At 39.0% G+C, this 12,491-nt stretch overlaps 1 protein-coding gene across 1 annotated transcript in view; it reads left to right on the forward strand.

The window, feature by feature from the left end:
• Positions 1–12,491, forward strand: part of ITGB5 (integrin subunit beta 5) — a 76,307-nt gene that overhangs the window by 21,681 nt on the left and 42,135 nt on the right. Inside the window, exons 3-4 of the mRNA XM_060775020.2 lie at positions 4,337–4,541; positions 8,996–9,245. Of these exons, the coding sequence (XP_060631003.2) occupies positions 4,337–4,541; positions 8,996–9,245 (455 nt within the window). The remainder of the gene's footprint in view (positions 1–4,336; positions 4,542–8,995; positions 9,246–12,491) is intronic.

Here is a 12,491-nt window from a genome sequence, read left to right on the forward strand (position 1 = left end):
ATAGTATGCCTTTGGTATGTTGGTCAGGCTGACATGTTCAAGAGGCAAGATAGTGCAGGAAAAGTGGTTTAAAACCATTAAGGATGGATCATGTTTATAAAATGGTGTGCAAAATTGAGAGAGAGAGAGAGAGAGAGAGAGAGAGAGAAAGGGAATGAAGAGATTGGGGCTGGCATTTTCATTAGGAAATGCCAGATCATGGATTACAGCAATGTTGGTTACACCAGGTGTTTTCTTGATACCACAGATAGAAAAGGACACTAGTCATGTGCATTATCTTGCAGTATGCGTTGAGTGAAATAATAAAATTCTAGCTAACGTTATAGGTTTGTTCCAGTGTACCCAGGCTTTGCTTTGGTTTTGAGTAGCAACTGAATTCTTGTTTGTATTGTTCTTCATTGATACTGACTATCAAATGGTCTTTGATTTGTGACAAACTTATTAATGAAAGATACCCTTGGGTCCTTCTAATCAACAGTCCTTCTCAGGTTTGTCAACCCAGTGCAGGCTTTCCATCAGTCAGTCCACCTGTAATGTGGTCTTCTTTTTTTATGCTGCCCAAAATGGAAATTTCTCCCTCTTCATTGATTCAGATGCTAACAGTAACATTTTATCCACGTTTTATTCTGTGCTGAGTGGACATATTGGTTCCTTCTGCCATGAAGTCTGCCAATTAATTGTGAAAGTGGGTCAGCATACTCAGGGGGACTAACTGGCCAGAAACTACTGTGAATGATTTATTGTGTGACAAAAAATTAGAACAACGGTGGAAGTTTTTGCAGAAGTATGTTGTTCACCAGTATGTTGCTGAAGAGAAAGGGAATTGTCCAGAATGGCTTTTTCATAGTTTACTATGATAGAGCCATTTTGGACAATTCCCTTTCTCTTCATCCAGATAAAGTGCAGTACACAGAGCACGCAGGAGCACAGGGCATGAAGCTGCCGTGAGATAATTAAGCCATAAACTTTCTCATGTGAGCCACATTGAATCTGGAAGTACTTTGTGTAGAACCTGTGCTTCTAGTTAGACAGCTACAGGTTTCTAGGAAGGAGAAACCAGACTGTATTCCTTTGTCTGTTTTTTATTGAAGAACAGGATGGATGGGCCTTCTTTTTAAGCCATCATATTTTTTAGAATCCGTCAACCTCTTTTTGCCTAGCTCATATGGATTCGGTTCCAGAGGGTTAACTTTTGTATTTTTATTTTTTGTTTCATTTAAATGCAGAGCGTTCTGTTCATAGCAGGGTAGGGCTTGCTTTCTTTACACTCAAGATAACATGAATGAGGCACACTTGAATGTACAATATATTAGCATACTAATTCTTTGGTATGCTATTATTTCACTGTTAGTTTCAAAATAAAGGTGTGAAAACCTTGCGTGTGTACCTTTAAAAAAACCCTTACAAGGATAAGGTGGAGAAAAATGCAGAAATAAGAAACATAGAAGTTGTAACAAAAAGAAAAGTTATAAAAAGAGAAGTTTTATAGATGAAGAGACAAGACTCAATCATTGCAAGATAGATTTTTATTCTAGAGGTTGTGCAACCCCCCTTTCCTCCCTGAACACTTACTAACTGAACAGTGAACTTTGTTCAACAAAAGAGTGCCAAGATGTCTGAGATGTAGGACGTGTGTCCTTCAGACTTAGATATGTTTGTTTAAGGTTCTGTTTAGTTTGTCTTGCCTATAATAGATTTGCTCTGTGTTAGATGTTCATCTTCACTGAACAAACACTTTTTAGTGTTACACAAGCTGCTAAGAGCATGCAAGATAATCAGGAAGTTTACTCTGTTCAGTGGAGCTTACTCCATTGCTTTGGTACAGTAGCATTCCCACACTCACTCAGACAGTATGCACAGATATCATTGCTGATTTTGGGAATCTTACTAAATTTTGTGGTCATAATTTACAATGTATTGTAGCCTGGTCTAGGTACCTTTCCTATACTTTTTGTTGTGCTTCAAAATCTGTGATATCTGTTTTTCAAGCATCAGCAATAGGGCAAAAACATTGCTGAACAACCATGGGCCGTCAATACTCTGCCATGCCATCTTCAGTTCTGTTGAAACACTAGAATAAAGTGTCAAATTTGCTGTATCACTTTAGATATCAAGTAAGAATAGGTAAGAGTAGCCATATGACGTGATGACTCTCCTGTAGAGAAGGTGTGCCTCTTCTCTGACATGCCAGCATTATCTCTGTAAATATCTCCCCAATCCCATTGGGTCCATTCAAGAGCCACTTGAATCAGCACCTCCAGCCAAAGGTGTTACAGCCAAGACCTTAATGAGAACTAGGTTTATTATGACTTTTCCTCTCCTCCATTTCTAGTGATGACTCATTTCTAGTCATGGCTGGTTCCTTGACATCTTCTTGGCCTACTCCACCTACTTTAGGAAATATCTGCCAAGAATCAAGCAATTGCATGATTGAGCTGTGATTATGTTTCTTTGCAAATATACTTGTTTTGTGATGGAAGGTTAAATGATGATTTATGTACAGAAAGTACAACCACAGAACAGTTTGGAGTAAAATTCAGGGTTCTTTTTTATTATTACAGTGACTAACACACATGTTGTTGCTTCAAATGTTAGCTCTGTTTCTGGGTATATGAACTCTAGCTTTTGAGATACAGAATAAATGTCATCTATCAGTCTTCATCTGCTTGCCCACAGAAATCTAAGAAACTAGAAACATCCAATGCAATTTTCTGAATCACCACCCCAAATAACCCCAGGAACAGGCCTAGACACCAAGACCAAGAAATTTATTATTATTGAAGGAAATAGATGGTGGGATGTTGAGATGATTAAAGCCCCTTCCACACAGCTGAATAAAATCTCACATGTTTTGCTTTGGACTGGAATATATGGCAGTGTGGACTCACATAACTCGGTTCAAAGCAGATATTGTGGGATTTTCTGCCTTGATATTCTGGGTTATATGGCTGAGTGGAAGGTCCCTAAGAGACAGCTGGGATAACTTGTCCCTGTTTTGCACAATTTGAATTCAAATGTGTTCTGTTTAACTTGTTTCCTCTTTCCTCTTCCTAAAACAGCAAATGGCCATGTATATGTATCCCTTCCTGCCTGTACACAGAAATGTTATTCACATTCTTTAGTGTTTTTCTTAAATACAGCACTGGAATAATACCATTTGGAATTGACAAGATTTACATTTCACATCCCGTGTGTTACTTCTAGCCAAAGTTCTCTTATTTCATTCTGACAGGAATTTGGATTCCTATGAAAGCGCCTTAATAGCTTTCTGCTTAAATCAAAAGTGATAAAAGTGTAATGTTTAGAATATCAAAATAATATTCAGAGCAATACATTTTTGGCAATAAAAAAATCAAAACAACTTGTGTATGGCTGATGGAGTGAAATGACGGTAACATGTGTAAATATACTAAATATAACATGTATAGAGGCAAAGATGAAGTACTTTGACCATATAATGAGAAGACAGGAAAGCTTAGAGAAGACAATTATGCTAGGGAAAATGGAAGGAAAAAGGAAGAGGGTCCAACCAAGGGCAAGATGGATGGATGGGATCCTTGAAGTGACTGAATTGACCTTGAAGGAGCTGGGGGTGGTGACGGCCGACAGGGAGCTCTGGCATGGGCTGGTCCATGAGGTCACAAAGAGTCAGAAATGACTGAATGAATGAACAACAACAAACATGTAGAAGGTGGAATTGAGATGACTGGTTGGTCTTAATTAAGCTTCTAGATCAGAGTTGGGCAAAATATGGCTAATAAACTTCATTGTGCCTTTGGAGCCCCTAAGTAGGAAAGATATGAAGTTGCCTTGCGCTAATGCATCAGACCATTCATTCATCAGTTGGCACGGAACCTTCTCATTCTAACTCTCTGAAAATGAGATGTGTTTTCTTCACTCTCACTCTTGTCTCTAGTTCATTGGAGAAGTCCAAATATGAATTATCCATATAATTGGGTAGATATGGGGCTGTAGGGTGATTATTAGCTTGCTGTTTACTGTCTCTTTTGTTGTGATCAAAGTACTGAGAACTGAAGAGTTCTCACATTTATGCAACAACCAGTTGTCTGATAGTCTGTAAACAGGAATAGTTTACTGATTTTCCTTCCCACTTCTGCTTTCATTGTTTCCGAAGCTTTATTCCTTCTTTACTTCTTAGTACTATCTCCTTGCTTCCATCTCCAAATCCAGTCACTGTGTCTCAACCAGACTGGCCCCAAAGGTTTGATGTTAAGCAATCCATTGTAGAGTTAACAGGCTTAAAATATTATTTTGAAAAGTCTTCCTGGCTAATTTGTGTGTGAATCATGACAATCAAAATAATTTTTCCTCACAGGAATTTGGAAGCAAAAAATCCATCACTTCAAGATGTGACTTCCTAGAGAATCTAATTGCCGGTGGTTGTGCAGAGCACATTGAGAGTACAACAAGCAGTATTAAGACAGTGAAGAACCTTCCTTTGAGCAGTAAAGGCTCCAGTGGAGCTAATTCAGATGTTACCCAGATAATGCCTCAAAAGATCTTGTTGAATCTGCGGCCTGGTGAGTTATCAATGAATGTTGGGTTGTTTTTTTTTATATAGACATACTATATAGATATATTAAATGCTCTGCAAGATACTTCATGTGTAATTCAAACCATGGTTTGGCACTGTAGGAGCAAACTATGCTTATGTGTTTTCCTTCTCCTCCAGTTACTTACAGAAGTCCCCTCAGTTCCTTCCTTTATAGGTTTATATCAAACTATAGTTGGCTATTTCAAGCTGCAGCTTCACTGAAAATGTAATTACCTGTATAGGATTGTAAATTATTGCAGAATTTTTTAAAAAATCTGCAAGCCAAAAATATCAGCAAGGCATCTATATATCATATTTCCCGAATGTGTTAGCCTTATCCTCTGCCTCCTTTCTTGTAAACTGGGACAATTATTATTATTTCCATGATTACAAACATGTAATCTTTATAAGGGAGATGAGATTTATTTATTTATTTATCATGTCAGAAGCGAGGCGAGGTTACAGTTAAAACGCATGTAAAAACACAAAGTTAAAAAAAACCCTTGGCATTATGCTAAGTATCCTTTGACCAGAAGCTGGCCACTTGGAGTGCTTCTAGTGTCACTGTGAGAAGGTCCTCCATTGTGCATGTGGCAGGGCTCAGGCTGCATTGGAGTAAGTAGTCTGTGGTTTGCTCTTCTCCACACTCGCTTGTCATGAACTCCAGATGAGATTGTTGCATTTGGGGGGGGGGGGGGAGATTAAGGTGGCCTGTGTTTATGAGAGCTCCCCCACCACAAATGGCTTGTTCCTGAGATCCTGAAGCATTACTGAAGTGTCATATAAAGTTTAACAAAACTGTCATTCTGTTTCCCATTGAACATTTGAGAATGAGAACTACTGATAGTCTACTCTACTCTATATGAAGCTCTAGTCTATACATTCTCAAGTTTTTCCAGCTGTCTTCTGTTTTGTGGGTACCAGTCCTACCAACTCTCTTGTCTAGCTAAAATATTGTCCTGATTGTGACGGTGAAGGGAAATTTGAACTTGTGATCCAGAACATAGAGTTCCTCATAGTACTTGCTTTCCAGGAAGATGGAAAATAACACTGAAAAAGACAAGGAGTTTGCTGTGGAGATAATTAGGACAAAAGGGCATTATTATAGAGGTGTTACTATATGAGCACTTGTTCAAATGTATTTGGCTTTTGATATTTAGTTATTTTGAAGAGGCCTTTTAAAAATAAACCAAAAAGGCAACTATAAAATACTGATTCATATAAGCCTCCCTGCCCTCAGGAACTCATCCGCCCCCAGATGAAATGTTTGTACATTTATGGCCCTGGGATCTTTGCACTGTGCTCCAGTCCATGCAAACTGGAGACAGTGTTTTTCTCTTTCTGTTTTCCTCCTTCTGTGAGTCTTTCAAAGGAAAGATTCAGATTTACTTTTTATTAGTGAGATTCTTGAATTTCTGCGACAAGAGCATTAGGTTCGGAAGGCATTCAGATATAAACTTCAATTATTTTGCCAGCCTTGCTCTCATTCCAACATAAACACACATGATTTCCTGTTGCTTTCTTCTCAAATAAAAATAATTGGGAGATTTATGTAGCTTGATAGTTACCTGTTGGGATTTGGTTCCTAAACATTTAATACTGTAGTAGTTACACTGCAATGGATGTGATCAATCTCTTTGCAATCATTTATACTTCTTGTGTAATTGTGATGTTCTAACTACATCAGCTCATAATCAATTCAAATTGAAAACCAGCTTCTTTGGCTCTCTTTCTTCTCTACGAAGTTATAACACATACGCAGAAGAATAAAATATTTAGCCTGAGTTGGACACTGTGTGTAGTGGAAGTAGCCAGATGTTGTTGGATTACAACTGTTATAATCTGTTAGGGCTACAGTGGAACATCAACTTAAGAGCATCACAATTTAAGAATGTTTTGAGTTAAGACCTCAGTCACAGAACAAATTAAACTCTTAAGTCAAGGTATCACTATACTGGGATTTGCAGTATAACAATACCAAGAAGGTCCCATGTTCCATGCCTCTGGATTAAATAGACCAGTCTTGCCTATACTGACTGGTGGTATTCCCTTCAAGACCTCTGCAGATATTTATCTCAGCCCCTGATCTGAAAACTTTAAAAACTAGAGATGTTTTTCTGAAGCCTTGCAGATCTGAAGTCTTTTATGTACCGCAGAGTATTGGATTTTAAAGGCAATGGCTTCCTATCATCTGTTATTTTTCATGGAAATAATTGGATTAATTTCACTATTTAAATAAGCATGTCAACAAAACAAGGTATGTAAATATGATAAAGTGTCTTACTTCTGTTTTGGACATCTGGTATCCCACTTTGAATTGGTTTATTATATAAATAAAAATAGATGCCCTCAGGTGTCTGAAATAGATGCAAGATTAATGCCAGTGATGTGCATGTGGCTTTTAAAGCTGTCTGTTGATAAAAGGTCACATTGGACTCAAGGCCAATCCACCCAGTCAAAATCATCATCCACATGATTCGTCCCAATTGTCCTAAAGAGTGCATTTGCAAAGGGAAAATAATTGCTGAATAGGAACAAATCTCCCTTGTTTACTAGCAGTTGCCAAGTGGGAAAAAAACGACATTTTCTTCTGCTGAGCCATCTGTCACATCAATCTCTTCTGGGCAGTGAATCTTTAGGCTGCAGGTGAAATTCTTAGCAAAAGGAATCTCTTTCACTCCACATCACACGGTGGAATCACAATGACTTTAAAAGCAGAAGCAACAAAATGCCCAGCATGTATCACATGAAACACTTTTATTCTGCATTGGTGCAAACTTAGTTGGTTTGTAATTGCCAGATCTTGGAAATATCTCTTTGTTCTACTGCAAATACCAGAATCCCACCCACAAAAATAATATTTTGAAGGTCTCCTTAGCCTTCTTGTCTCCGTTTCCTTTGAGTCTTCTCCACTCATTCCCCTTCCCAGTGCCTATGCCCTTTGTTCTTCCCTACTTTTTCTTTCTTCACTACACCTCTGATGTGGCTTCTGTCTAAATACATCTACTGTGTTGCAGTGCAATAGGTGCACAGGTGGTTTGGCTTACAACTCCCAGAAATCCCAGCTACTTTACCAGCTGTTAAGATTTCTGGGAGTTGAAGGCCAAAACATCTGGGGAACCACAGGTTGAGAACCACTGATCTATTACATGCTACAGCTAGGAACACTTCAGTCTCATAGCTGTGCCCTTGGAGAAGTATCTATTGGCTACTGGAAACAATTATTCCCTCATAATTATTTAGAAGATGATTACTTTGGCATTTACATACAGCCTTTTTTTCAAGCACTATAAAGAGTAGGATGCAGTCTAGGAAACGTCAAGCTGTTTATTTCCGTATGACCTCGAATCACACTGTACTGTAGTCTGGGTGGGTGCCAAGTTGCTTTACCCACTGTAATTCTTGATTTTTGATATTTTAAAACAGCTATAGATGGACTGCTAGGAAAGGCTGTGACATTGCTTTTTCTCTGGGAAGGGATTGGACAAATTTTTATTAAAGGGAAGTTAAGACAATTCTGTCATCCATTTTGTTTAAGCAGGTAAATCCTCTTTGCGTGTAAAAAGAGGATTAGAACTGTAGATAACTGAAACTATAGCTGATATTATCTTGGTGACCCGCATAAGTCCAGCTTCTGCTTTATGGTCAGTGTAGAGAGGGAAAATTTGTTCCACTATCTTCACCAACACCATGCTACATTGACCTGCATCCCTACATGATTTACTTGGTGTCATAACACAACTAGTGTATTTTAGAATGGTACGGGCATTCCTGTGAATATGTTGTGAGTCCTTTGGGCAGTTCCCTCCTAGAACTATCTTCATCACAAGCTATTTTTAGAAGCAAGAAAGCCGCCGGCAACCTGGCTGGGATTTCTGGGCGTTGAAGTCCAAAATACCTGTAGGGCCGAAGTTTGCCCATGCCTGTTCAAACATTTTTGTAATTTACTGCACCAGTATTGGCATGTGCTGAAGGTTGGTGAAGCCATGCATTGCCTTGACTCACAGTTTTGCCTGAGGATTGACAGGGCTTGGTTCTCAGTTTGGGCACTGAATAAAGAGCAGCCACATCAATGTAACACAGCAGGATTGTAGATGTTGCCAGCTGATGTTCTGGAAGAACTGCTTCAGTTGCTCTTCTCTTCATTATTTTCCCTTGCCCTCATTGTAGATCTGGAGCAATTATAGCCTTGATTGAACAAATAATTTCCAAAAAAGGAAAGCATTCTGTCTCCTGGATTTTGGCATATTATATCAGTTCCATGTTGCAACAGGAAACCTTGCGTAGTAGTATTCATACTTCGCCCATGAATCTGTGGCTATTTCTGGTGATGTCTGGGAAGCTGGTTTTGCAACATGAGCTGAGCAGCCACAGGTCAAATGCAGAGTCACTCTTGGTTTGTTTTGCTTTTTAATCACTTGCCATCTTCTGTCTCCACAGGTGACCCAGCATCTTTTCAAGTGCAGGTTCGACAAGTGGAAGACTATCCTGTGGATCTGTATTATTTAATGGATCTCTCCCTCTCCATGAAAGATGATCTGGACACTATTCGGAACCTGGGGACCACCCTGGCTGAGGAGATGGGAAAGCTGACCAGCAATTTCCGCCTTGGCTTTGGGTCTTTTGTGGACAAGAACATTTCTCCCTTTTCCTATACAGCACCCAGATACCAGAACAATCCATGCACAGGGTAAGCAAGAGGTGACCGCTGCTGTTGTTAACAGCAGTTGTCAGAGCAGACGAAAATTTAATTTGAGCAGAAGATGGTAGTAAGGTTGAGCAAGCCTCCACGGCTTAAGGAGAAGAAGGCATGGAAAAATCTTTGTAACTGGGAAAGTGGGCTCTAAGCACATTTTAGTAATTCCAATTTCTCTAGTCCTTGAGGATCATAATGGTTTGCTGAGAATGTCCTAGCCCAATCTCTTAGCAATATAGTTTTCTGCTAAGAGTTTGGTTGCAAAGCACTATAGTTGCCTGTCTCCACATTCTCCCCCTTTCTTCTGCATCCATCCATCTCGTCTTTTTCCTCCTTTCCTTGCCCAACTCAGCTTTCTGATTTTCTGGGGCACTCTCCTTCTCTCATTCAGTTGAGGAAGGAAGAGGACAAGGAACATAGCCGTGGGGCCAGCACTTACAGCATCCACCAATCAGTGTGGATAGAAGAAGAGAGGCAGGTCTGTCAGTCAGCACTTGTTAAAATGACTAGATTGTTTCCAATTTTTGTTTGGATGGATGGGAATTTCTCAAGAGTGAAATACTCAAGTTGCAAACCGTGCCAACAAAGAGAAAAAATAGGACAAGTGCAAAGAAGCCAGAATGAATGTCCAAAGAACTTATAACTGTGCTAAGACACAAAAGAGACATGCACAAGAAGTGGAAAAAGGGAGAAATCACCAAAGAAGAATTCAAACAAATAGCCAACACCTGTAGGGAAAAGGTCCGCAAAGCTAAAGCAAAAAACGAGCTCAGACTTGCCAGGGACATTAAAAACAATAAGAAGGGCTTCTATTCTTATGTCAGTAGAAAAAGGAAAAACAAGGAGGCGATAGGACCTCTTCGAGGAGAAGATGGGGCAATGCTGACAGGGGATAGGGAAAAGGCAGAACTACTTAATGGCTTCTTTGCCTCGGTCTTCTCACAAAAAGGACAAAAGCACTTGGCTGAATTTTAGGAAGAGGGATGATAAATAAGAGAGATGAGGAAAAGGATAGCATGCTCTCTCCCAATTTAACCTGAGGTTATTTCACACAAGGCATCAGCAATTCAGGAAGAGTCCTTTAGAGTTTATAGAGTTGTCAGCCAGGGAGCTCCTGTGCTGCTTCTGACAAGACAACAAATCCTAGGATTCCATCGGATGAACCACAATAGTTAAAGTGAATCACAGGTCTACAACTGTATAGCATGAAAGGGCCCCTGGCCACATCCTTTGTATATTGAAAACAATGATAAAACAAATATAAACTATAAATAAATAAATAAATGTTTAATTCTCAAGCTGTTGGACAATCAATACTGTAGGTCCAGAATGAACTGCAGTTTGTACTGCAGCCTCATGTAGACACCATAAAGACATCTGTAATAATTCCCATCCATGTTATCATAGTGTTTGTGATATGCAGCATTAATGTTTCTGTTTAACGGCATGAATAAAAATTGAATAAAAAATATGTACATAAAACACAACATTTATAATTAAAGCAGTATCTCGTCAACATAGAATGGCAGTAAAAACAGATGGGTCTTCAGAGTTTTCTTGGGAATCTACTAAGAAAAGGCATTATGGTCCCTTCAATGAAACGTGTGGTGTGAAGCCACCACTGAAAAAGCTCTTTGTTGTATTAACCACCCTATCTACTCCAGAGGATTTAAAGTCAGACAAGCTGCTGTTGTCTTCAGAGTATGGGAAGCTAGTATGAGAACAACTCTCCTTCAAATAACTTGGGCTTAAATCAGTTAAGGGCTTCATCTCGTGTAAAATAGTTTACTGTAGTCTATCTTGGGTGTCTCCAGGATATGAATAAGTGAGGCAACTTCTCTTCTCTATCCGGATTGGTTGCTCTCCCTAGCTAAAGTGCTGTTTTGTCTGGAGTAAATCACAGGTGGTTTGGTTTGCTATCCCAATCAGCCCCCAGAACACCCTGTTCAAGTGTTCCCTGTGGTCCCTGGGATGAGTAGATAGAAGTGGAAGATTGAGCTAAGTGTCATCTACACACCGATGGTGCTTCAGCCTGTCAAGTTGTAAATACATTTTGGAAAGTGGAAATCTTGTATCCCGTTTTCTGAAAACATTATTGGCCAGTTTATTTATAAAAATAAATCTCAGACACCTTGCAGAAATTATATACATATATGTATGTATGTGTGTGTGTGTGTGTATATCTATATCTATATCTATATCTATATCTATATATATATATATATATATATATATATATATATATATCTGTGTACTTTTACTAGCCATATCTCTGATTGTACAGCAAAAGATCAGGCTTCACTAAGCTGAACTTAATCCACTGCCCACGTATTATGGCTTGGCATGTACTTCACAAACTTGTGTGTTTGCTGTCCTTGAAGGGTAGAAAAACAGGAGGCTTTAAAAATCCCAGTCAGAGAGCTGAAGGATTGCATAGTCGCCTTGCAAAAGACTTCTGAGGAATTTGAGAAAGGGTAGGAAAAAGACTTCTGATGTGTCATGGGAGTATTGGTTTTTCAGAGGAAAATAAAGTTTATTAAAAGCCTAAATGGACACAAGACTTCCTAGTTAGTCAAGAGTAGTTGTTTGGTGTTCCATAACTAGCCTATTTTATTTATTTATTTAGAGTATTTATATTCTGCTTTTCAGCTACAAGAGCTCTCAGAGTGACTTACAAATTGTTCATTTGACAGTTCTCTGCTCTCAGGCTTGCAATCTAAATAAAACAGGTCCCAAGGAAGAGAAGATGGCAGTGAGAAGGGCATCAGATCCAGAAGATACTAGCAGTTCTTCTTTCCTTCAGAGGCAAGGGCAGTGACAGTTGGCAGGGATGGAGGGCCTTTGCTTTGCTTCTGGACCTAGTGCAATATTCAAAGTTTCAAACAAGTGACCATTGTCTATTGACTTGTTTGTTGTGAAGCTGTTGATTTCTGATTGTGTAAAATATATAGATTTAATAAAATAAAAGTAAAATATATAGATTTAATGCTTTTCCATTGTATAGATCCATTGTCTCTTGAAATCTAATACTGAAGTATAGGCAGCCATGCAAACAAAATCACTGGCATAAAAAAGGAGTTGTACAAAAAGAGAGAATAATGGAAAGACATCCCTTCCCACATTTCACCTGTAAAAGGGACAGCAGGAGTATGACTTCTTGTCCTATCTTCAGTGTCCTCCCCTGACATGCTAGCTCAGGCATGGGCTAACTTTGACCTTCCAGGTGTTTTGGATGTCAAC

Source organism: Anolis sagrei, chromosome 1 (assembly GCF_037176765.1).
Source record: "Anolis sagrei isolate rAnoSag1 chromosome 1, rAnoSag1.mat, whole genome shotgun sequence".
Taxonomy (NCBI): Eukaryota; Metazoa; Chordata; class Lepidosauria; order Squamata; family Dactyloidae; genus Anolis; species Anolis sagrei.